We start from the raw sequence: 27,596 nt of genomic DNA on the forward strand, positions 1-27,596 counted from the left end.
TAGTTGACAGACCTCGCAACCTAACCCATGAATTTAACTTAATGGTTGAGGATGAATTGATTCCTTTCCTTTTTCTGAAGACGTCACAGCCCAGAAACCGATTCAGTCAAAATGGGGACGTTTTCTAGGTCTGGCTCTGGTAGGCCAATTGGGGTGTTTCAACCACTTTTTTGGAACCCACTCGGAAGTGATCGACAGCTTCCTTAGCCAAAATGGGTAGAGCGTAAAATGGATCTTGAGAGTGAGGCTTGCTTACGGTTTGTCGGGTGGAATCAAAAAACTGTCATACCAGGCTTGAAATTAAACCAATTAATGGTTATATACACATAATTTCACTTAACTATATATATATATATATATATATATATAAAAACTATATACTGGACGATGAAACTCATCATCCATGCTGACCACCTTCAACACCATCTACGGCAGACGTTTCTGCACAGGAGTTGCAGAGCTGATTCAATGAGGCCTTCGAGGGACTTCACGGTGTCCCAGCCATCGTGGATGACATTTTGGTATATAGCTGTACAAAAGATGAGCACGATGCCAACCTGCGCGCCATGCTGGAGAGAACCAGGGAGAGGAATAAAGACATTCTGTGAATGCATAACTCCAGCCAATCCAAAGACTGGGTTTGTAACCAATTAGATGTAGATACCATGGTACCTGGCTCTGTCCCCTTACTGTCAAAACAGCAAGCAGAAAACACCTTCGAGCACGAGCAGAGATTAGCCTTGTGAGCAAGAAAGTTCACGTTCCGCGAGCGAGCAACTATCTTGTGCAAGATGCACATTTGCTCCCGCGAGACTGACATTGTGAGACTAACTTTTCCTTGTAGATGTTTGATTTACGCGTGCGCATGAACCTGATTTGCTCGAATTTAGACAGTGATTTGCCAGTTTATTCTTGGTGTAACCACCGGTAGGTACGGAGGGGAGGTTATCGTCCCGTAGGGATATTTATTAATCCACCACGGACCCACAGATGAGCAGTGTAAACAGACCAAAGCAAAAAGATTCCCTCAGAGTACAATATTTATTTTAGTTTCTTAAAATATCAAAAAGGTACGAAACAAATTATTTCAATAATTCCCATCAGCTCTGGGAATGTTGTCAAAGAACAAAAAAAAGAAAGGTTTTAATAAACAAATGCGATTCTATTGGGGCCGTAGGCTGCAGCGGGCTGAGAAGGGGAAAAGAGGGGGGACAGGCTCTAGGACAAGGCCCTCACTCCCTCCAGTGCCGCATCCACACTCACGCAAAACAAGTTAAATCTAAAACAGGCAAGAAAAAGAGAAAGTGAGAGGTCCAGTCCAACCAGCCCTACCACCATCCAGGTAGCCACGCTGATGCCAGCCCCACGCACTCCTAAACAGAAACAAATAAAGTGTATAAATTACCTTTCTGGGGGACAAATCATAATTTGTTCAAGACACAGAAAAACTACCACAATGTAATCTAACTGAACAAAATGAAACAAATGAGAAACAAACCAAAACCAAGCAAAACAGCAGTGCTTCACGGCCTGGGCTGCATTCTCTCCACCTGGACCGGCTCCCACCTGGTTTGGGCCTTCTTGAGGTACGGTCTCTGGCACAAACCAGAGTGTCACGAATGGAAAAATGATTCTTTCTAAAACACTGGTAAAAACTACGTACCAGCTCAAGACGGGTTGTCAAAACTAGGGGTGTAACGATTCATTCACTGAATAGATTTATATTCCTGCGATGCAACTGAATCGATCTGTGCTCCGCAAATCGGCATTCCGGACGACATATATCGATTGAAATGGTACATAATAGATTGTATCGATACTCTGAAACTGCATATTGGATTTAAGTACAAAAACGGTATGGATGTGCGTTTGTTTGTTTTTTAGCACTTTAGACACGTTAAACGTTACTCGATTCAGTCTGCCGTCATCAGTACGCAGCGGCAGCCGCGCGAAACTCTAAACAACAAAACACAGCGTGGAGGAGACGACTGCGAGAGAGACATTTACAAACCTAACTTATCGATCCAGCGCGTGGAAACATTTTGGCTTTTGCAAACACGGAGGTGTTCTAAATAAGTCGGTCGCTGTTTGTAGAATATGTAGAAGCCAAATTAAAAAAACGACGAATCTTTCCGGCCATCTACTAAGGCGCCGTGGGATTAAACAACGCCGACAGTCAGGACCTCTAGCAGAGTTACCAGCTGCAGCGTTGCTGCTGCTGCAGGAGGTAACTCCAGCTCTGCAGACACCTCAAGCCTCGCCAGCACCAAACTCAACATCACAGTAACAATTGCCAAGTTTATCTGTAAAGACATGCGACCCTACAATGTGGTTGAAAATGGCACTTGATTCAAATAAAAATGTTAATACATTTGCCATTAATTGTTGTTTGCTTGTTTAGAATATCCATAATTAATTTAAACCTGATTTCTTAACAAGAAACAGGGATCTCAGAAACTTTGCCTGCACTGTCCAGTAAAGTTACTGAATCGATTTCAAGTCACTAACCCAGATCGTCCATGAATCGAAAACCATGAATCGCGATTCAAATCGTTGTTAAAATGAATCATTACACCTGGTCAAAACCATACTCCGACACGGGAAGACAGCATGCTCCTGTAGTGTTGTAAAATGGAGCCTTTATACCCATACTAATTGGTGAACCAGGAAGTGGGAGGGGCTTAAAGCTATGGTATCACATGAGGGACATTTCCTCACTGGCTACATCTACCCCGCGTTTTTTTTTATTGGCAACCTGACAATTTACTACTACCAGGGTCTAAAATATCCTGTGGTGGTACTACCGCCTAGTATCTGGGTTGTAGCCCTGTGCGCACTGCTCCTTACCCTCGCAAATTATATGGGTTTGAATGTTGGCCAGCTGTCTCACGGGTAGACTTTTTTACCCCCTCAGGAACAGTGGTCGGAGAGGAACTAGGGCCTGCCAGTGGCTCCTGCAAAGTTGCACCTGATCCCGTGGGGTGCTGGGCTCCCAGACGTGGGGTCTGTCCTCTACTAGGCCGGGAGTTCTTTGGGCTAGCTGCAGGCCCAACCATTGCCCACAGGTCATGCTCCTCGATGATAGGGTTTGTTGCAGTGGGGTATGGAGCATCTATAGAGGTAGGGTCACAATTCAAAACAGGTACAGGTTTTAACATGGCACAGTTAACATATCGTACCTCTGTTGGATGTCTTATGTGGGGCAACAACGTACACTGCACCCCCTGGCTCCAGAGATTTCACCACCTAAAAAACCTCAGGTAACACGGATAAAAACTACGTACCAGCTCAAAACAGGTTGTCAAAACCAGACTCCAACACAGGAAGACAGCGCGCTCCTGTAGTGTCGTAAAAATGGAGCCTTTGTACCCATACTAATTGGTGAACCAGGAAGTGGGAGGGGCTTAAACCTATGGTATCACATGAGGGACATTTCCTCACTGGCTACATTGGCAAACAGTAGCCACAGATTTGTTCACCTGGCACAGTACTGACTATTATAGCAGGTACTTTGAGGTACCAGCCTCACATCCCCAACTGTCAAAAAGCTGAAATCCATGTTTGCCAGATTTGTAATACCCCACACAGTAATCAGTGCCAATGGACATTGTTACAGTTCACAAGAGGTCACAGGTTTTTCTCATGCTTGGGAATTTGAGCATACCACAAGTACCCACAGAGTAATGATTTGGCTGAAAAGACTGTTCAGACCGTCAAAGCCCTCATGGACAAAGCACACACACAGCAGATGGACCCGTACCTGAGTTTACTGGAATACAGGAACCAGGGCTGTGGTGGACGGTAAACGCCGTTTACGCACCTCTAGAATTTGGAAATAGCGTTTACGCACCTATAAATAGCGTTTACGCACCTATAAGTGGCGTTTACGCACCTCAAAGTTCCCTGCGCCTGGTATTCTTCCGTTGGAATAATCCGAAATAAACTTGGTGTAATTTTAAAACAGCTAAGACTACGTTTCCTATTGTTGAACATATAAACGCCGTAGTTTGAATCATGTTCATCTGCGCTGTATTACGGTCTGTGAGCATCCAATCAGTGCCTTGCGGCTGCAGCCGCGACACCAATCAGGATCCAGGAGGCACATACACGCTGTGGATCAGCCCAGCGGTCCCCAAGCTTTTTTACCTCACGGACCGGTTTCATGTCAGAAAATATTTTGCGGACCGGTCGAGAAGGTCCGACGGTGGGGGGGGGGGGGCGGGTAGGTAGTCGTTGCGGGTGGAACGACCGACGGGGGGGGGGTAGTAGTCGCGCGCGCTCTGTGTTCGCTGGTCGTGCACGGTAAAAGAAAAACGCCTGGTGACGCCAGCATGAGTGTTCCTTTAACTTATGTTGTCAGTGTAATTGACAGGCTGCTTAACTGGTTAACTCTTAAATTTAACATATTTGTTCAGGCAGTGAGAGGACAGGCAATGATGCAGAGAGCACAGGGAGAGGAGAAACACCAGGTCCAATAGAGAGAGGAGAAGCACAGAGGAGCCATGAACGTGTTCTGGGGTTCATGGCTCCTCTGTGCAAGGCAGGACCTGACGTGGAGGACAAGGAGGCCCTCTGGGCACTACTGTAAAAAGGAGACTCCATATGTAGATAGTTCTTAATCTGCAATTGTGTTGTTATGTTGTGTTGACATACTTTTCTTTACTGTTTTCTTAAATTTAATAAACTACAAACAACACATTTATTAATTGTCATTGATTGTATATGAATTTTACTGATAACATAATGCAATATAGCCAGAACAGCCTTACAGAGTCGCGACGCTTTGTGTTGCATTGCTTCGCATCGCGTCGAGGTCTGTATGATCACATAATTCAGAGTTTACCCACCTCTAATTTTACCACTACAGCACTGACAGGAACACACCAGTTGATGCACTGAAGTCGCTGCTAATGAGCAGGCGTCTGTGCTCAATCCTACCAATCACAGGAAAACAACTACAGCCTGAACTTGTCAGTCTCAGCGAAGTTCTCAGCAGAAGGCAACTGTGTCAACAGAAATACTACTACTACAGGAATGCTAAGACAGTATCAGATGGAGCCACAGTACGTTTCCAGCTTCCCACGGGGACATGGGAACCCGCCAAAGTCATCGAGCCAGCAGGTACCCAGAGGTCCTACAACATTCCCACTGATGGAGGTCACATGCTCAGGGGTAATTGCCGTCACCTCCTGCAGACGTGTGAAAGTGACACAGACCAGGTACTTCCACCAAACAACCACCAGATGAAGCCTGAGGAAACTGAGCATCAAGCAGTACAGCGAGACCCTGCAGGTCATACAGGTTCACAACAACCACCAAACTGCACTACCACTAGATCAGGCCGTATAGTGAAGCAAAGACACATTGAACTTGTGAACAGAAGAACTGAAGTATATGTTCATGAGAAATTAAAAATGTTTGCGTTTGAAATACTTGAAATGCCGTTTAGCATCAAACCGTTAATACTTGAGAACTGGTATTTGTCTTCATATTCCCTGCAGCAATACAAAGTTCTTGTAGATTTGGCATACATAGAAGCCTATATAATTGTTCAGAAATGTTTAAATTGACAATGCTTAATACCCCACCTGGCAGCTATAGCCATGTTTTGTTTCAAAAGAAGGGGGGTGTAGTATCTTGAATACTTCTGTTTAAGGTAAGAGTAAAATAATAAAGATGGACGCAAACAGCGCCGGCTACTAATAATGTACGTGCCGTACTTTGACAATTTAATGTCAGTAGACACAAAAACAAATACAACAAGGACCAGGTGAAGAGAATGAAAGATGATCTCGTGTTGACAGGATCTGGACTGACAGTAGAGTTACTTGACAAGTAGGCAGGCAGGAAAAAAACTAATAAAATGGAGAATTCGTGAGGAGTCCCCTACAATAGCAAATTAAAATGATGACTCAACATGTTGGATTTTTAAATTCAAATGTATTTCAGTAACAAGTTAATACAAAAAGTGCAAATATGCATTTAAAAGTAAAGATAAAGTGCAAATAAAGTTTTTAAAGTAACTCCAAATGACCAATCAAGCCTGTGCAAGTGAGGAGCATGTTGAGGATGCTCTCTGTCCAGAGCCCTTCCATCTGAGGGGTGCACAAGCCTCTCTGAAGTACAAACTTGTGCACGCGCCTTTGCTTAGTACTAAAAGTGAAAAAGAAAGACACACAGCTTTAATTATCACGTTGCACGCTATAATATCATCGTTTTTCTTATGCTAGAGTAGATCTCTCATAATTGTGTCAATATGATAGGACATTTTTTTCACAATCTTCCACAAGAGTGCTAAATAGAGGAAGTTAACGTTAACTATTAAGAACAAACAAAAAGACGAGCCACTGGGATAATTCACCGATTTACTACATTGCATTTAAAATAACTTATAGCGTTAGCAAGCATCCTCCCCAAGACGTTCTGTTTTCCAACATGTGAGTGTAAGCGTTACGATAAGTTAACAAGGCTAATGTTACTTTAGTTAGCTAAAACTTACCCATCAGGAGAAGACGTGGTGGCTCCAGCATGTTCCTGCCTTGCCGTACTGCTGCTGTGAAACGCCAACACTGTTCTGCAGATGCTGCGTTGTACTTTTTGTTTGGTTGGCTGATGAAATACTCCCAGACCTTTTCGGCTCTCCCACGTTCAACTTGATAAAGTTCTTCTTCGCCTTGGTGCATGAAGACAATAGAAGCGATACTGCTCCTACCACTTCCTGTAGTGCATTACAATGTCGAATGAAAAAGGTCGCTTACTCTGAATCCTTTTATAATATACGACGTTGACCATAAAGATCTGCGGCGACGATTTTTCATACTCAAAGTCGTCGATTATCTTAATCGTTGCAGCTCTATAATGATGTGTAACCACTGGCCACCTTCAACTGGGTCTATTCAATCAAAATGTACAATGAACTTCGTATTCGGCATAAGGTCAAATCTAATGCTTCTTTCCGCTCTTTTAATTGTTTGTTATTTTCTAAATGTTTTAAACAAAAAAGTATACTCAAATCTTACACCTTGCTCCTTCAACAGACATAAACCTTTACAGAGATACATTCATAACCTGCCTGTTTAGAGTAGAAATAAATACAAGAAATTCATGCATCCATCTTTTGGTTGTTTCCGATTTATCAACAAAATATTTTCATTTAAAAAAATTACTAAATCGTACTGTTGCTTTTAAATGTCTTTTATGGGTTAAAAAATATGTTATGCGTTAAAAAAACGTTGACATCACATTTCCGAGTGGCTTATGAAAGTACATTTTCAAGACCAAAAACCTTGAGAAGATGTTTTTTGTGACCACCGTGATTGCCTACAGGGCCTTGTAACATCAAGGACAGCGGACTGGTAAGAGGCCACTTTTCCGAAGCAATGGGTTGCAGGGACATCCTCACCATGCTAAAGAGGGAATCACGGCTTCTATATTTTAGCAGATCTCACACACAGCCAAAGATGTGAGCAATTGCCTAATGAATAAGACAAGATGCAACAACAGGAGAGTGCAAACGGGGTTAATAGGATAGAGGGTAAATGTTGAATGAAGCAGAAACCTGTTTCCTGGAGGAGAGTGTGCTCTTTGGCCGTGCCTGTCGACCACCCTTCCGCGCTTCGGAGGCTTCCCTGCAGCTGCGACGCAGTGTCGTGGCGCTGGTGTCACAATGGTTGGGCAGGCGGCTGAAATGAAGCAGGTATGTGTTCGTTGGTTAAGTTAGGTAATTGATTAAATTAAGATGTGTGTGTATATATTTAACGTGCGCTGTAGGCCTGGAAATCCTGCAATAAGGATTACCTAGTATAGGTTTCTGAATGCAGACCTTTAAATTAAAACTGAACTTTATACTTCATCTCATGAACACAATCAGTTAGTAACGGTGATCAATCTTTCAAGATTTTTAGCTCTCTGAAGGCTCGTTATAGACATCATGACATCCCCTTCCACCCCCCTTGTATGGATCATCAAAAACAAGTGGAGCCTAAAAGAAGAAGACATTCTACAACTCTTTTATAATGAATAAACTGATGAATTACATGCATGAAATTGGTACAGGGCCCTTATAAACTAATCCAACATATGATATATTACTTAGGTTAGTTATGGAGGAAATGGAGAAAAATACAGAACTCCTCATTTTAAATCTCTTCCATTCACCTGAGTTGATAGAACCAAAGTTATTCATCACTGTGTGAGGGAATACTGCTGTTAACCCCCCTGAACCTCCTATTTCTTATTTCTTACTAATTATTTACACAATCAAAGTGCCCAATGCACTACTTTGTGATTATTTAATTGTAATTAAACGCAATAACAAATTGTAATTGTTGCCCAGCACAAAAACGATTATAGTTGAACCTTTTTACCGTACCTGAGGTAGAGGACCTGTGCAATCAAGCCATACAGTACAATGGCTAGGAGCAGCGGTATTACATAGAAAATGGAAAAGTCGATGAGGTAGATAGGCAGGTAGAGCTCTCGTTTCACTTTGTAGCCGCACTGCACATGTCCATCCTGGCTGACCTAAATTGCACACAGTTATGACAGGACACTCATAAACCAGACTGATAGGTGTGGGCTAAGAGGCAAAATAAAGTGGCACAGGGCTCTTAAAAAGCTTTTCACATTCCCCCTGCATATGAAAACAAGGCTCGGCATTACAAATGTTTTGTTCCTTTGTTTATGACTGACACCATTTATCTATGTAGCCTAAAGATTTGTTGAAATATTAATCTAACCGTGTATGAGAGAAAAGTATGAGAATATATATATATCTATATATAGATATACATCTGCATGTCTGAGAACGAAGACTGGATTCAAACTCAGAATTCTTTTGCTGTGAGGCCGTCTTAACCATTAATTAAACCGTTAACAGATCAAATGTAACATAAAATGCAGTTTATTTATCTAACCTGAATGTCCACCAGGAAAAACCACAGCATGCAGTAGACACAGGTGCAGATCCAAACCACGGAAATTATCCGCCTGGCCCGGGACACTGTGCACACTGTCTGAGCCGTCATTGGATGGCAGATTGCTATGTACCTGCATGCGAACAGGAAATTGGAGATCAGCCACACAGCGGCTGTCAACGTTTTAAGCTGTTGGTGGGAAGATAGCCATGTGTTATTTATCCAATGTTTTTGCTGTTTTTAGATAAACATGTCTTTATTGCAGCACTAAACAATTTAATGACACTCTCTCCTCTAATATACATCCAGACATTAAGCTAAGGACTAAGCTAAAACTATTTCATTAATCAATGCAGTTGGCTTGAAAACTGAAATTACAGTAAAAAAACATTGGTCAGATTAGTTGTTTTTTTTATCAGCTCCGGTCATACCAAGAGAACAACAGTACACTGATGAGATTTATGAAGAATAACCGGAACAACTTAAAATAGAAATCTTTCCCAGTGTATAATTACTTTCCCCTCTAATTATAAAATATCACTGTCGATGTAAGGAGACTCCTGAACAAGAGGACCAATCTCTTTCATTGTGTGTTTTAACTTGTGCGGCTTGACTATTAATCTAAGATTGAATTTGTGGCATATTGAAAGTAATTACAAATGTTAATAGATTTGACAAAATGAAATGGTTGTAAATCTCATCTCAACTCATCTTCAACCACTTATCCGTGGTCGGGTCACGGGGGCAGCAGTTCCAGCAGGGGATCCCAAACTTCCCTTTCCCGGGCCACATCTACCAGGTCTGACTAGGGGATCCCAAGGTGTTCCCAGGCTGGTGTTTATACATAATCTCCCCACCTAGTTCCAGGTCTTCCCTGGGTCCTCCTCCCACCTGGCCGTGCCTGAAAAACCCAGGAGGCATCGTTACCAGATGCCGAAACCACCTCAACTGGCTCCTTTCAACGCCAAAGAGCAGCAGCTTTACTCTCCCAGACTGTTTGGGACTGCCTAAAAGTGTTTTCTGTAATGATCATCTCAAAAACAAAGCATTGCTCAAGACTCACACACAAGCACTTGAATGATATTCCCCAAGTTTGGTGGTTCGAGTCCCGGCTGCCTCATATCTCATGTTGAAGTGTCCCTGAGCAAGACACCTCACCCCTAATTGCTCCCAGGGCAAAAATGTAAAAATCCATGGGTTGAAAATGTAATGTAAGTCGCATTGGATAAAAGTGTCAGCTAAATGACATGTAATGTAAATGTATCAGGAAAAATGTATTGGTGGGTTGATCTATTTCAGACCCTTTTCCATCCTAAAAACACAGTTCTGTGAAAATGAAAACGTACTGTTGAAGTTATAATGCACATGTGCAAATGATAGACTGAGGGACGTATTGGTGAAGGGTTATGAATCTGAATATCTTAAAAAAAATATGGAGGTTAACGAGTACAAATGTTTTGTAATTTTTTCAAACAATCCAATAATTGCTTCAAAAACAGCGTTATTGCCACAGGCAGCAGCACTCCCTGCTTGCTTTGGGACAGGTTTGATGTCAAACGAGCGAGGTCATTTGCAGAGGAGAGCCAAGGCAGATAGGCTAATGTCTGCGTTTTTGGTCTTTATGTTCCTAGTTTGTACATAACTTGTATCTACTTTGTTGTACATAAAGTGACTTTGGGTATATCACTCAATTTCTGCTGCCACCAGGATACAAAGGTTAAGGTTAATTCACTTTTGAAGGAACTACTTTTTTTTAGAGAGAACAGTTCCACAAGCTTTATCTAGACTAGGGAATTTGAAACTGTTTCGAGGTTATTGTTTCAAGATAAGTAAGATTGTCACGGTTTGGGTTTATTTTCTGCTTTACTTTGTAGTTTCCTGCCTCTTGTGTCCTTGGGTTAACTTCACTTCCTGCCTTGTCCTGTCATCCCCTGGGATTGTCGACACAATGGAGCAGCAGCTCTACTCCGAGCTCCTCACGAATGGCTGAGCTTCTCACCCTATCTCTAAGGGAGACGCCAGCCATTGTCCTGAGGAAACCCATTTCGGCCGCTTTTACACGTGACCTAGTTCTTTCGGTCATGACCCATCCTTCATGACCATAGGTGAGGGTAGGAATGAAAATTGACATGTAGATCCGACTCAGCTCTGTTTTCGTCACAACAGTGTGGTAAAGCGAGTGCAATACCGCCTCCGCTGCTTCGATTCTCTGGTCAAACTCACACTCCATCTGTCCCTCAGTCGTAACAAGACCCTGAGGTACTTGAACTCCTTCATTTGGGGTAAGGACACATTCCCTATCTGGAGTAGGCAATCCATCGGTTTCCTGCTAAGAACCATGGCCTCAGATTTAAAGGTGCTAATCCTCAACCCGACCGCTTCACACTCAACTGCAAAACGCTCCAGTGAGAGTTGGAGGTCACAGACAGAAGATCAGGACCACATCATCTGCAAAAAGCAGCGATGAGATCCGCAACCCCCAGATCTGTAGACCCTCCTCCCCCTGACTACGGATCAATATCCTGTCCATAAAGACCACAAACAAGATTGGTGACAAGGCGCAGCCGTGGTGAAGGCCCCCACCGGAAACGCTTTCGACAGCTCTTGCTTTGGGCGTACAGGGATTGGATGGCCCCAAGTAAGGACCCCCTCACCCCGTACTCCCGCAGCACCTCTGTTATGTCCAGCCCTGATTATTAAGTTAAGTTGGCTGGATATTTATAATTTATTCTTCGGTTATGTGTTGTTATTGTTTACTCACCTCTCCTCTCGTTTCAGACTCCTCCCTCCCTCCCTCCCTCATGTGTGTGGGTTCCACCTGGGTGATTGTCAGCTCCTCCCTGATTGTTTGCACCTGGTCCTCATCACCCGGTGTATTTAGTCTGTGGGTTCCTGTCCTCTGTTGCCAGTTCGTCTTTGCTACTTCATGTTCCTAGCGTTCCAGCATTCATTCCTGATAACCTTCCTGTTACCGATCCCTGCCTGGTTAACGAGTTACGTCTCTGCCTTTTCCCTGCCGGATACCTTGCCTTGTGATCGACTGCCTGCCCGTGTACCGACCTTGGACCGGAACTTTTACGAACTCTGCACCTGCCTGCCTCCTGTTGGGTTATAATTCCCATTTTTGTCTCCGAGTCGTGCAATTGGATCCACACACTTGTCTGCACACCTCACAACCTCCCACAGTTTCTCTCGGCGGACCCGGTCATACGCCTTCTCCAAGTCCACAAAACACATGTAGACTGGATGAGCCTACTCCCAAGCCCCCTCCATGATCCTGGAAAGAGTAAAGAGCTGGTCCGTCGTTCCGCGACCAGGACGAAAAGCGCTTTGTTCCTCTTCAATCCTTGGTTTGACTATCCGAACCCTCCTTTCCAGCACCTTGGAGTAGACTTTACCCGGGAGGCTGAGTAGTGTGATACCCCTGTATTGTATGTATTGGCACACACTCTCTGGTCCCCCTTTTTGAAGAGGGGTACCACCCTGGTCTGCCACTCTTTTAGCACTGTCCCAGACTTCCACGCATTGTTGAAGAGGCGTGTCATCCAAGTCGATGATCCCTTCTCCGTCTCCAGCTCCGCCTCTACCAAAGAGAGCGTAGTAGTTGGATTCAGGAGTTCCTCAAAGCGTTCCTTCCACCGCCCAATAACCTCCTCAATCGCGGTCAACAGGGTCCCATCCTTGGATGGTTCCCCGTTTACCCCTCCTGAGGTGCCGGATGGTCTTCCAGAAGCACTTCGGTGCCGACCAAAAGTCCTTCTCCATAGTTACCCCGAACTCCTCCCATACTCGCTGCTTTGCCTCCATCACGAGCCTGTCGGTCACTGCAACTTCCTCCCGGAAGGCCTCCTTCTTCAGTCGGACAGCTTCCCTGACCAGCGGTGCCCACCACGGGGTTCGAGGGTTACCGCCCCTTGATGCACCTAAGACCTTGAGGCCACAACTCACTGCTTCAGCAATGGAAGTTTTCAACATACACCACTCTGGTTCCCATACTTCCACAGGAATGTGAGAGAAGCTCCGTGAAAATCTTTTGGACCGGGACCTCCTCCAGATGTTCCCAGTTCACCTTCACTACACGCTTGGGTTTACCTGTCCCGAGTCGTACCCCATCCTCTGACCCAGCTCACCACCAGATGGTGATCAGTTGACAGCTCTGCTCCTCTCTTTACCCGAGTGTCCAGGACATGCGGCCTCAGATCAGACGATACAATACCAAAATTGATCATTGATCTTTGGCCTAGGGTGTTCTAGTACCACATACACTTACTACTTACTCACTTACCACGTACTAACCCAAACCCGAAGGCTTAGGGAGGCGACCCTTTTGTCCACCGGGGTAAACTCCAATGTAGCAGCACTCAGCCAGGAACTTATGAGTATCCCCACACCCGCCTGGCGCCTCACACCATAGCCCACTCCGGAGTAGAATAGAGTCCATCCCCTATCCAGGAGTGTGGTTCCAGAGCTGAGGCTGTGCGTAGAGGTAAGCCCCACCAGATCCAACTGATAACGCCCCACCTCCCGCACAAGCTCCGGATCCTTCCCCCCCAGAGAGGTTACGTTCCACGTCATCAGAGCCAGCATCTGCCCCCCAGCTCTGTTCCGTCTAGACCCCAACTGTCACTGCCACCCTTGTAGCAGCGCACCTGACCCCATCGGTTTCCCCCACAGGTGGTGAGCCCATGGGGAGTAGAGATAAGATAGACAAGTACATTTGGGCTGTGGGAGAAGTTTTTTTGTAAAACACAACATAGTGAATTTGCATGGATGGATACTACTACCGTATTTTTCCGGATTATAAGGCGCACCTTCAATGAATGACTTATTTTAGAACATTTTTCATACATAGGGCTTACCGGATTATAAGGCGCATAAAATACTGCAGTCAAACGTTTGACGTCGGGGTGGGTGGATGGGGGGGTATGTGGGGAGGTGGAGACTGTGCTTTGACTCTCTGTGAACCTAAAACGGGCTAATTTTCAATGTCATCACCATTGTTCGGCGTATCCACCATTGGCGCTTCTCCATCGAGTGACTCAGCGGTGCTAATTGTATTAGCCTTGCTAGCCAAGTAGACCTTAAAGGTTTGGATACTATTCAGGCAGTCTGAACCCCGGCGAGTGTAGGCTGTGAGATAAAAACCGGAGGGGTTATCCGGCAGCAATTAAGCTAGCATAATGACCGGCTAGCTGCCGCACGTCGTGGCTCTACCCTTTTTACCTGCTACTTCTTCCCTCCTTTCTCCTTCACCACAGTAAAAAAGGAACTTTCCCCTCGTTCTCTATCTCCCCCTCAGACGCTCTGCCTCTCGCTCCCCTTCCCAGTCCCCTCCTCCCCGTTCAATAAACTCCAGCTATGTTTCTCCGATGGGCCCTGAAACAAGCTCCATATCTCACGCGCTTGAGCGCCGCTCAGCATTTCGCCATCGTAGACCGAGCTATGGCATGTTTGGCAGAGCGCCTTGAGCGCCTTGTATGGATCAACCAATTCATCCATATATATATATAATCCCTCCGGATTATAACTCGTTTTTTGAGAAAATTAAAGGCTTTTAAGTGCGCCTTGTAGTGCGGAAAATACAGTATTATTGCAGCTTATTAAGAAAAAGATTCTTGCTGCTTGATGAGTTTCGAAAGTAAATTTTTACTGTCAAGCGTTTTAACAGGATGTTTAACTGTTATTATATCTTCCAGATGTTGGAAGTAAATAACATGTAGGAATCAATTTTTTCATTCGTGTTTTCTTCTGCCAAGCATTTCGGGACAGAAGGTGTCACATTGGTGCAGCCTGTTAGGCGAGGAAACTTTGTAATTTGATTTTGTGCTTTACAAAATGAAATTAATTTAATTTAAAGGGGCCACATTATGAAAATTCCACTTTTTTAGTGCTTCTATACGTTAATTTGGGTATCTGGCATGTCTCCCGACACAAAAACACTGGAAAAAAACAACTCACGCGGCTTGTTGTGGTGTGGTGTTGTGTTGTGGTGTCAGAAACGATATTCTTGAGTGCGTCAAATGGGATCACCACCAATATCTACGTAGATTTTGAAGCACGCCCATGTAGGGAGTCTGCCTACAGCGCCCCCCCACCACCACTCGACCCAGGGGGGAGGGGAGAGGGGGGAGCTGGCTCATTAGCATTTAAAGGAACAGGCACTCAAAACAGGTCAATCTGTGGGGAGGTGTTTTTGACAGGGTAAAAAGGGTGCTGTTTGAAATGATTCATGTGGTATTTCGACCAAAATATGTTACAAACATTTCATTGAGACCCCAAGGAACCATATCAACTTGTGGAAAAATGGGCATACGTCGGGTCCTTTAATTGAGAGACAAAAGACTTTCTCCAATTGCTTTTCTTTTATCTATCTTGTGTTCAAGATGCAACATGCAAATCCATGTGAATGAATAAATTGAATTGAATGTACATTTTGTCTCGCCCTATGTTGGCTGGGATTGACTCCAGCCCCCCGTGACCCTTTATGAAGGATAAGCAGCTTTGAAGATGACTGACTGACATGTACATTTTTTTTTGATTAAATTAGAACCTGTTGCTGTACAGTAAAATCTAGCGAAAGTTGTAATTGGTTGTTGGTTGCCCATCCTCACCTCTCCACTGTGAAGGCAGTAATGGAGCAGGAGGACACGTTGATGCCAAGGTACTGAAGGTAGGTGATCCCCAGACAGCCGACGTGGCCAAAAACCCATGTGCCCGTCAGACTGTCTGTAACGTTGGGCAGCCCTGCCGCCACCAGCACCGTCAGGTCAGCTATGGCCAGGCTGACCAGATAACAGTTGGTGGGTGTCCTCATGTGACGGGTGGTAAGGACCACGAGGACCACCATGATGTTTCCAACAATGCCCACAGCGCACACAAGCAGGACTAGGAAGACCGAAACTGTCTTGTACTCCAACGACTCCCGGGTGGCATCGCTGGGATTTAGAGAGATGTTGGTTGGGTTGTCAAGTCTTGAGCTCCCGTTGTCTGTCATATCTGTTCTCAGTTTGTCTTTGTATACCCCAAATGTTTAATAATCACAAGTAATGTTCATTCGATTAAAAGGGTGAGGGGCATCACTGTTAGGTTGCCATGGTATTTAAATCACTGCAAAAGGGTATTTTATCTTAGATATTTCCGTTGGTCTTTTAACTTTACTGTTTAACTTTAACACGACTCTTCCTTTTGACTAATAAAGAGTGAAAAAGAATAAACCGTTGAATAAGATCTGAGAACTTCTAGTGCCCCATTGATTCACCTGGAAACACAAAAAGAGTCAAATTAGTTGAACAAACGGAACTGAATGGAGGATAACCTTTGAATTGGCTGTTTTTTTGGTCAAAACGCAAGGTAAGGCAATTTTACTTGTACAGCACATTTCAACAACAAGGCAATTCAAAGTGCTTCACATAAAACCATTAAAAACATCGAAACATTAAGCAAGGAGATTTATAAACAGTTAAGAACATTGATACATCGAAACATAAAATAAAAAAGTCATTAAAAGGATCTAAAAGACGTTAAAATATTTCAAGTCAAATAAAATTGTAATGTAATTTAAGAATGTTTAAGAATTCCGACTTGCAGAAATGCTCAATTGAAGGCAGCAGCAAACGGAAAAGTCTTTAATCTGGATTTAATGGCGCTAAGGGACTCAGCAGACCTGCAGCTTTCTGGGACTTGAGATATTTTTGAACAAGTGTGTTGGAAGAATATCTAAGGAGCAGGAGGATGACTTGAGATGTTGTATAATGTCATCTGGGCCTGTTAACACACCTAACACAGGTAATCCTTATTTCTCTCCCTCAGGTTTCTGCATTCAGTGGTTCGAAATGCAAATGTTAGTTAACACTAGAAAATGTATATGTATGTTTATAAATGTGTATACATAATATATATACATACGCCTTTGAGTACTCTGGTTACAAATAGAAAATGCAAATAGCTTTTCTTTTATCAACTACGCCGCCTGAATATTTATATATATATAGTACATACAAAACTTTTCTTCTCTCATGCAGAGTTCTGCAAACGTAAGCAAAGAAGGAGGAGTATTGAGAAGTGTTCCTCCCAAGAGGTACAGATGGCGCTGTCATCCCCTATGCCCCGTCTCCTAAATTAACTTTGGACACACCGTTATGCCCAATGCACACCACGTACCTCAATCACCGGAAATTACAAGAAAAGAGGTGTAACCGAGTGGCCCCAACAATACGCTGCTCCTACAGAGTGCATAAAGATTTTTTTTTAACAAAACAAGCTCACATAATGCACTTATGACGCCAAGTTATAGCCTAATTCTTAAACCCTGTACAGCATAGTCATTTCCTATTAAATCTATTTTTTTATTTTTAGGGGTTATCAAGGAACAAAAGCTTTTTTCCATCAAAAGAATTCCTCAGACTGCTAATTAACCGATGTGCAGCCCTGTGGAACGCTAGGGTACATCTGTTGCTCTTTCACTCACCTCCCAGCCTCAGACGCACAGACACATATTGGACCTCCTCTCCTCAGGGCTGCCTCTAGTATATTGAGGTGCACACACAATGAAAAGTAATTTAGTAACAAGATTCTGCCATCAATCAGACAGCATCCACTCGCCATTCCATTGCACACGCACATTGCACATTACTGATTACCATTACTTCCAGCGTGAGTTGAATTCTGGTGTATTTCCTCGAGAATTACAATGATTACAGATATCTAATTGTAGCAAACACAAGGTCAGCAGACAAGCAGAATATCAGGAGAAACGAATGGGTCAACTTCAATCTGGTGGTCACTACGGCTGTCAACGAATATTCTATGTTCGAATATATATTCGAATAGTTGGGACAAGAATCGCGACGTTAAATTGCCTACACAAAACCCTTGATCAGCCCTCGGCATTTGTTTATTGTTGTTGTTGTTGAGGTCTGCGGTTTTGGCCGTTAGTTAATTTTGCTTATTTTGTTTGTAGGTAATATGTTGTTAAATCGGTTTTAACTTAACTAAATTACCTATACAAGTAGTTTTGTCTCGTTGTATTAATTTGTCCTGTTATTGACGTGTCTAATGCGCAACCAGATATTCGAATATATTTGAATAACTGTGTTTTTTAAGCGAATATTCGAACGTCATTTCTGAGTAATTTTGCAGGCATGAAGTGGGATTCTGTGTACACACTAATATACAAAAATGTCACAACAGCATTCATTTACCATTCGTGTGTCGATTACTAATATTTACTTTAACCACTAACATTACAGTCACATGTTAGTGTGGATGGCCAATCAGATTTCAGGGGGGAGCTCATCATTGGATGTACCAACAGGTGTTCCACTGCTCGGCACCTTTCCGAAGGAACTATAACAAATAAAGCACTCTACTCGGGGAAAGCAATGCAACTAAAAGAACTCATCAATACCGTAAAAACCTTGATGTTCTTCGGGAAATGATTTTGCGGATAGTTCAAGGAAATATTTTTATTTTGGAGGTGGGTAACATGAAACAAGATGGAGAATAAGCAATTCAATCATTGAAAGAATTGGCATCAGTGTATATATATATATATATATATATATATATATATATATATATATATATATATATATATATATATATATTTGTTTTTAAACATGATCATTTCTTTCTCCTTTCTTATTTTCCCCTTGTTCACGTGCACCTTTGTGGTGCTAAATGAGAGGATGACATTTGTGTGAGTGGTGGTATGGCTTTATCTAATCAAAAGAGAAATAGAGATAAACACATATAATCGATTATACATTTTTAATTATTCTGCTTAGTTTTACGGGCAAAAAATAAGGAATTACCTTTGCATCATGTCATCTTCTGGGATTCTTTTCAAGAGTGTATTTTTTCTGGTTAAATCCAGGGCGACATGGCCATGCTGTGGTCCACGCTCGCCTCCACACAGTGCGCACACCACAGAGCTCCGTCACACTCACACACATTGACGAGGGAACAAGCACTTGTGCCTTCAAAATAAAAGCCTAATACCTATTTTGGAAATGGGCAACGTCACCTGTTTTGAAATTCTGAATTAAGTTCATTCAAGTCTGTGGTGGAAAGGTTTGCTTCATTTTCGTTATTATATGACAATCATAATCAAGACAATATTCCATATGATATTTATTTTATCTGGCTATTAAATTCAAGGATCAAAGTGTGAAGGTTCATAAGGCAAGTGACGCATAACAAAATCAACAAGCCCATTTCAACACAGCTAATACCTGACATACAACAAAATAAAAACAGTGTAACATTCCTGTAGTACATTGTTAACATCGGGAGAATGTAAATGGCATCGGCAAATCCATTCTCTAAGCAGATAATATCGCTGACATCTTCACATAGGAACTGTATTATGAGGAAAACCTTGTCCATGATTTGTGACTGTGTGAGCACCAAGCACATCACGATGTGAACACCGACTCCAGCTCCTCTCTGGAGCTCTTCTCTCCGTCCTCTGGGTCCCCCATAAAGTGCAGGCTGATCAGGGATGAAAGATGGAGCCAGGTCTCTGCGATGATGTGGGCTCAACATTCACCGACCTAACACACATCAGACATCCATCAGACATCCAGCAGCATGCTGGGTGGTGCAGCAGCCGCCTAGCTGGGTTAGCTTAGCCTCCATCAGACCTCTCCTCTCTGGGGCACTTTGGAGTGTTTGGTCTGGCAGGTCTGGCTGGTGGGTGTCGTTGGTCTCAAAGTCGGTTAAACTTAATTCTATCGCCACGCTTCCTTTTTATACGTCCATGGATATATTCTTTAAATGCGATTGGTGTGCCAGTAATAAGCATAAAATAATAAAGTCAAACATTTAATGAGATTCAGTGGAGCTACCGGCTGCAGCATAAATGCAAATATCCATCCATCTTCACACCGCTTATCCTGCACACAGGGGGGGCTCGAGTCCATCCCAGCCAACTTCGGGCAATAGACCGGGTGCACCCTTGACTGGTCGCATGCAAATATATAATATATATATAATATATAATGCAAATATAATGCATGTTATAAATCATACTGTCATCTATTTTCCCAGCTGATATAATTCTATTGTGGCGCTCTCCCATTGTTTAATTAATTAAACCTAGATGAGTAGTTCAAGCATTTAGCTCCACTGCTCAATTTGAATATAAAACTGCTTCTGACTCGCTTATTAAATTTGTAATTTGTAACCATGGAGTTATGAGACGTTAAAATGTGGAGTGTCCACTTCATCAAAGGGAATCGACTGCGTGAGAACCCATTTCACCAGAACTCGAACATGATGTGCTTTTACTTTGGAAATTTGTTTGAGGAAGTTCATGTGTTATGGGAATCATTTCCCACAAAGATCCGTATGCAGTTTACTGAAATCTAAAGACATCCAAAGGAATGTAACAGGTACAACCAAAATGTGAATGACTTTCATTCACTATTTTTAATTTACATTGGAATACATTGATAAAAGAAATAAAGCCTAAATTAAAAACCTAATCAATACAAATTTCAGTTTTTCTAAACATCACTTGACTTCAAATCATTACTATTTCAGTTGTTTCGTTTAACCTGCAGTTTACATTTTGTCTTTGTGATGGTTTCGGTTTCCTTCTGCTGTCGAAAAATAAAATATATTATATGTATGTATGTCGTGAAGAAATGTGAATGACGAATTTATCATGCAAATGAGGAACAAAGTTACTATTTTGGCCCCATTTTATTTACTTCTATCACATTAATGTCTTAATGAATACCCTAATTAGGTTTATGCAATTTGGTAAAAATGTTTATTATTTGTATTTTTTAAATGTCTATATTATAAATCATCATTATTATAACTAAAGTACATTTTTACACACAATAAGGTACGCAAAAAATCTGTATTGTCTGTTTACAAGTCCTTGTACTGTACATTGTTTTTAATATATCGTGAGTTCCGGACTATAAGAAGTTACTTTTTTCCCACGCTTTGAACCCTGCGGCTTATACAACGGTGTTAACACGCCACAGCGAGACAGACAGGGCCTAGGAAGACGTTTGATTGTGTTTCGAAAAGCCATTTTGCGCATCATATTCAAACACGTTAGGAACGCATATGACGCAGCATTAAAGTTACGGGCAACCAATCTGGCTGTCGGAGAAGGAAACAGAGCGGCTGCACGTAAAATTACCATTAATAAATCAATGGTGAGACGTTTGGAGACGGAAATGTGAAGAACGTACTCGTAAAAAGACGAGAAAAGCTTCCAGAGGAAATAAAAGCAGATGCTATATTTAAGTGGTGCGGCTCTATAGTCCGGAATTTACGGTACTTTATTATAATATAATTTATTATAGTGGTAGATAGATTTTATTGTCCCAAAGGAAATTGGTTTTGGAGAAATACAGTGACAGCTGTTAAAAATAAAAATCTACTTTGCTCGGGTTAGCCCCTGGCTAGCTTGGTCCGTGTACCGTTTCATTGTCCCTTTTACCGTAAAAAACAGAAAACGAAAACACTCGTTTCTCGTTTTAAATCCAAAACGGTAAACCGGAAGTGGACAGTCGTTTTCTCATTTTTCCTTTAGAACCGAAAAACAAGACAAACTGACAACTTTTTACTGAGTTAATCCCTTTTGGGGTTTTGTCCATTAAACAAAACTACGAAGCGGAGCCGCTAAACCGGAAGTACGTAGATTTTCACAGCAAGACTCAAAGCAATGGAACGTTGATGCTAGAAATCCGTCTGCGATGCCTGCGGTAAGAAGTTAATTAATGGATATAAATAAATAATCCTGGTCTGACGGGATGTGTTAGCACCAATAGTTAAACAAACTCGTTGTTCTTGGATCCGATATTTCTTTTCCACTCATTGTGTCTGAAGGCCGAGCGGAGACAGTTCAAAGAGACGCAGAGTAAACGTGCGAATACATGTATTTAAACCATAGATTTAATTACATTTAACTGTGTTTACGTTATTTATGAAGGTTATTCCAGATGTATTAAATGCTGGACATTTGGTTTCTTTATGTATAATCATTATCTGTCACACTTCAATGACAGATGAGAAGATCTAATGTTGGTCTGTTATGGAAGTAAATCTGTGTCATCGGATTTTGAAAGAAAAAGGTGATTGAATTTCTAGCACTGAATATTTATGCATTGAAATCATGTATCTGAATGTTTTTCAACGTTAAAATATTCAACTGCAAAAAATTCAACCGCAAATAATTAAACTGCAAAAAATTCAACCGCAAATAATTCAACCGCAAAAAATTCAATGCAAAACTTCAATGCAAAAAAATTCGAACCGCAACATCCGGGAACCCAAGGAAGAGCAATCGATTCTAGATCAAGATCGGGAGCCGGGACGCCCCGTTGTTGGGAATCTCGTTCAGTTAAAGTGGTTCATCCATGACACCCACTGTTCTGCCAGTCAAATTACAATTTTTGATTTCATAGTTAAGGGCTTAGTTTTCTGGGTTATAAGTTTTTATAAAGCACACACACTGTCATTGCTCTGCTTGCATGCAGTGACCGAGGGCTTTAAACCATTGCCTGAGGATTTCTAATGTTGCCTTACAGAAACATGCATCAGAGAAGGAAGAAAAAAAACCAAATGTACAGACCATGAGTCCTCATCTCCCTCTTCTTCTGCTCCAGTGTCTGAGATTCATAAGGTGTTTGATGGCTGGCCAGGGTCGGCGTCAGCTGGAACACTTTGGCGGGAGGAGGAAGAGTGAGGGTCGGGGACTGATTCACGATGGTTGATGGCGCTTCATGGTTCACCGAGTCAGCATGCGGCCCGCTTAAGGTTGGTCATCGGAAAAAAAACAATAACCCCTCTGTATATACCTGCAATGCATCAGCTCCTATGTCAGCAGCGTTCATGTGCATCGATGTGACAACGGCGGACCGTTTCTACTCTCTGGTCCGTGATCTGAAGCAGTTACGCTTCGATGACCTGGTCCCAAGAGCGCCAGAGGTCTACAAAGCTGAAGACACTAAAGACATTTTGAACTGCCTCAAGAAAGATGTATGAAGTTGCTCATTATTTGTAAATTGAAGTTGATTTTACATTTACTTGTAAGGTTTTTCTGTCTGAACTTTTTGTGAATATTCTGTTTAACGTCATTTTTAACATTTTGTTTAGATACAGTATAGAAGTTGTTAGAAATCTGCATGTTGAACTGTAAAAACTGTTTATTTCAATGTGAGAAATAAATATGATTTTTGCAACAAGACATGGTCTTTCTCAGAACTATATATATTCATTTGAAACAATGCATACTTTTAAGTAAAATGAACTAGGAAAGTAATTTCAACCATACAAGCAAGTTGGAATAATTACTTAGACCTAGTTAACACAAAGCATGATAATAAGTTAAGTTTATTTTAAACATACGTTGCTAAGTTGAATAAACATGTACTATGCAGTCATGTGAACTTACAGAGATCAATCCAGAGCCGAGTTAAACACAACATTAGGAGTTGTACCAAATTGTAAATCAAATTTGATTCTACTCAAAAGTGCAAGGCAGCTTTTGAACTTATGTTTGTACGTTGAAACCACTTAACACAGATGTATTTTCATTCATTCATGTACACAGCAATACGCATTTAAATCGGTCCACTGTTTGATGCAATATAGTTGATGATGTAGGTAATAATATAGCTAAGAAATCCAATTCAATCAAAGTGGTTTATTGTCATATACACTCATTGCTCTTGGCTCTGATATTTATTTATTTTCCACGTATTGTGTTGCTTGAGTGAACACAGACAGTCCAGTTGATGGCAGAATACGTGTATTTAAACCATAGATTTAATTATATTAAACTGTTTATTTTATTTATCTAGGTTATTACAGATGTATTTAATGCAGTTTATTGTATGTGATTTCTATGGTTAATTTGCAACCATTGTTGTATACATCTTGTTATATGTATTTCATGGAAGAAGGAACATGTGTTTATTAAGCAATAAGTATGTCAGTTTATGAATAGAGACGTTTGTTTTCATTCATTCTGGTTTATTTGTCACACTTCCATCCGAAATCGAACGGTTAGGCCCAAGAGGTCAAAGGGCCCTGATGATAAGAAATAATGTTGGTCAAATGCTGCGGTATAAGGAAAATTACTTGTATGGCTTTATGGCATTCAGACATTTTGACTCTAGAATATTTCACATTTTTCTCACTAGATAAAGAAATGTTTTTTGAAGATTTTAGTTCAGTGACACTAGAATGTAATTTAGTAGAAGAAATTAATGTTTGGACCTATTTACAAGTAGAATAAAGAGATAAATAGTTATATTTGCCTGATTGGTGTTACAATGTCTTCTTGTAACACCAATCAGGCATTTGAATCACTCTTGAAAAATTGTGGCAATTTATTGACGGCAAAGAAACCAAAAGTCCAGCATTAAATACATCTGGAATAACCTTCATAAATAATGTAAACACAGTTAAATATATTTAAATCTATGGTTTAAATACATGTATTCGCACGTTTACTCTGCGTCTCTTTGAACTGTCTCTGCTCGGCCTTCACTGACACAATTCGTGGAAGATAAATATCTGATCCAAGAGCAACAAGTGTTCGTGTTGTCAACTATTGGTGCTATGTCGATGATTTCTACAGATACTGAAACACTATACAACTCTAGTACCCAGTTCTTTCTATGAGTGTAATATCTATGCATTTGGGCTTAATACATCTGTAGAAAAACGGAAGAGGGAAGGAGTTACCCGGCCCGGAGGAAGCCCGGGGCCCCCATTTGGAGCCTGGCCCAGATGGAGGGCCCGACAGCGAGCGTCTGGTGGCCGGGTTTACCGCGGAGCCCGGCCGGGCACAGCCCGAAGGAGTGACGCGGCAGCCCAACACTCTACTCACCATGGGCTCACCACCTGTGGAGGAAACCGATGGGGTCGGGTGCGCTGCTACAAGGGTGGCAGTGACAGTGGGGGGTCTAGACGGAACAGACCTGGGCGGCAGATGCTGGCTCTGGGGACGTGGAACGTAACCTCTCTGGGGGGGAAGGAGCCGGAGCTTGTGCGGGAGGTGGAGCGTTATCAGTTGGATCTGGTGGGGCTTACCTCTACGCACAGCCTCGGCTCTGGAACCAAACTCCTGGATAGGGGGTGGACTCTATTCTACTCCGGAGTGGCCCATGGTGTGAGGCGCCAGGCGGGTGTGGGGATACTCATAAGTCCCCGGCTGAGTGCTGCTACATTGGAGTTTACCCCAGTGGACAAAAGGGTCGCCTCCCTACGCCTTCGGGTGGTGGGGGGGAAAACTCTGACTGTTGTCTGTGCATATGCACCAAACAGCAGCTCAGAGTATTCGGCCTTTTTGGAGACCCTGAATGGAGTCCTGCATGGGGCTCCTGTAGGGGACTCCATAGTCCTACTGGGAGACTTCAATGCGCAGGTGGGCGACGATGGAGATAACTGGAGAGGCGTGATTGGGAGGAATGGCCTCCCTGATCTGAACCCGAGCGGGTGTTTGTTACTGGACTTCTGTGCTAGTCACGGATTGTCCATAACAAACACCATGTTCGAACATAAGGATGTTCATAAGTGTACGTGGTACCAGAGCACCCTAGGCCAAAGATCAATGATCGATTTTGTAATCGTATCGTCTGATCTGAGGCCGCATGTTCTGGACACTCGGGTAAAGAGAGGGGCAGAGCTGTCAACTGATCACCATCTGGTTGTGAGCTGGGTCAGAGGATGGGGGAAGACTCGGGACAGACCCGGTAAACCCAAGCGTGTAGTGAGGGTGAACTGGGAACGTCTGGAGGAGGCCCCGGTCCAAAAGATTTTCAACTCACACCTCCGGCGGAGCTTCTCTCACATTCCTGTGGAGGTAGGGGACATTGAACCAGAGTGGTCTATGTTCAAAACCTCCATTGCTGAAGCCGCGGCGGTGAGTTGTGGCCTCAAGGTCTTAGGTGCATCAAGGGGCGGTAACCCTCGAACTCCGTGGTGGACACCGGTGGTCAGGGAAGCCGTCCGACTGAAGAAGGAGGCCTTCCGGGTTATGATATCCGGTGGGACTCCAGAGGCAGTTGCAGTGTACCGACAGGCTCGAAGGGCAGCAGCCTCTGCCGTGATGGAGGCAAAGCAGCGAGTATGGGAGGAGTTCGGGGTAACTATGGAGAAGGACTTTCGGTCGGCACCAAAGTGTTTTTGGAAGACCATCCGGCACCTCAGGAGGGGGAAACGGGGAACCATCCAAGCTGTGTACAGTAAGGATGGGACCCTGTTGACCGCGACTGAGGAGGTTATCGGGCGGTGGAAGGAACACTTTGAGGAACTCCTGAATCCAACTACTACGCCCTCTTTGGTGGAGGCGGAGCTGGAGGCGGAGGAGGGATCATCGTCAATTAGCCTGGTGGAAGTCACTGAGGTAGTCAAACAACTCCGCAGTGGCAAAGCCCCGGGGATTGATGAGATCCGTCCAGAGATGCTAAAAGCAATGGGTGTTGGGGGGTTGTCTTGGATGACACGCCTCTTCAACATTGCGTGGAAGTCTGGGACAGTGCCAAAAGAGTGGCAGATCGGGGTGGTGGTACCCCTCTTTAAAAAGGGGGACCAGAGAGTGTGTGCCAATTACAGGGGTATCACACTACTCAGCCTCCCGGGTAAAGTCTACTCTAAGGTGCTGGAAAGGAGGGTTCGGCCGATAGTCGAACCAAGGATTGAAGAGGAACAATGCGGTTTTCGTCCTGGTCGTGGAACAACGGACCAGCTCTTCACTCTTTCCAGGATCATAGAGGGGGCTTGGGAGTATGCTCAACCAGTCTACATGTGTTTTGTGGACTTGGAGAAGGCGTATGACCGGGTCCCCCGAGAGATACTGTGGGAGGTGCTGCGGGAGTACGGGGTGAGGGGGTCCTTGCTTGGGGCCATCCAATCCTTGTACGCCCAAAGCGAGAGCTGTGTTCGGGTGCTCGGCAGTAAGTCGAAGGCGTTTCCGGTGGGGGTTGGCCTTCGCCAGGGCTGCGCCTTGTCACCAATCTTGTTTGTGGTCTTCATGGACAGGATATCGAGGCGTAGTCGGGGGGAGGAGGGTCTACAGTTCGGGGGGCTGCGGATCTCATCGCTGCTTTTTGCAGATGATGTGGTCCTGATGGCATCTTCCGTCTGTGACCTCCAACTCTCACTGGAGCGTTTCGCAGTCGAGTGTGAAGCGGTCGGGATGAGGATTAGCACCTCTAAATCTGAGGCCATGGTTCTCAGCAGGAAACCGATGGATTGCCTACTCCAGGTAGGGAATGTGTCCTTACCCCAAGTGAAGGAGTTCAAGTACCTCGGGGTCTTGTTCACGAGTGAGGGGAAGATGGAGTGTGAGTTTGGCCGGAGAATCGGAGCAGCGGGGGCGGTATTGCACTCGCTTTACCGCACCGTTGTGACGAAAAGAGAGCTGAGCCGGAAGGCAAAGCTCTCGATCTACCGGTCAATCTTCGTTCCTACCCTCACCTATGGTCATGAAGGATGGGTCATGACCGAAAGAACTAGGTCACGGGTACAAGCGGCCGAAATGGGTTTCCTCAGGAGAGTGGCTGGCGTCTCCCTTAGGGATAGGGTGAGAAGCTCAGCCATTCGCGAGGAGCTCGGAGTAGAGCCGCTGCTCCTTTGCGTCGAAAGGAGCCAGTTGAGGTGGTTTGGGCATCTGGTGAGGATGCCCCCTGGGCGCCTCCCTAGGGA

General features: G+C 43.5%; 1 protein-coding gene and 1 long non-coding RNA gene across 2 annotated transcripts; both read right to left on the reverse strand.

The window, feature by feature from the left end:
• Positions 1-1,030: 1,030 nt before the first annotated feature.
• On the reverse strand, positions 1,031-3,220 carry LOC120809113 (uncharacterized). The gene is made up of 2 exons (XR_005710071.2): positions 2,848-3,220; positions 1,031-1,373 (listed from the first exon to the last, which is right to left on the reverse strand). It is a non-coding gene; the product is annotated as an uncharacterized LOC120809113 (long non-coding RNA).
• A 4,299-nt stretch (positions 3,221-7,519) lies between these two features.
• Positions 7,520-16,168, reverse strand: LOC144383755 (thyrotropin-releasing hormone receptor-like). The gene is made up of 4 exons (XM_078082965.1): positions 15,527-16,168; positions 8,916-9,048; positions 8,372-8,523; positions 7,520-7,682 (listed from the first exon to the last, which is right to left on the reverse strand). Exons 1-4 carry the CDS (start codon positions 15,907-15,909, stop codon positions 7,520-7,522), a joined length of 831 nt encoding a protein of 276 aa, XP_077939091.1. The 5' UTR covers positions 15,910-16,168.
• Between the last annotated feature and the right edge of the window lie 11,428 nt (positions 16,169-27,596).

This window comes from Gasterosteus aculeatus, chromosome X (assembly GCF_964276395.1).
Source record: "Gasterosteus aculeatus chromosome X, fGasAcu3.hap1.1, whole genome shotgun sequence".
NCBI classification, from domain to species: domain Eukaryota; kingdom Metazoa; phylum Chordata; class Actinopteri; order Perciformes; family Gasterosteidae; genus Gasterosteus; species Gasterosteus aculeatus.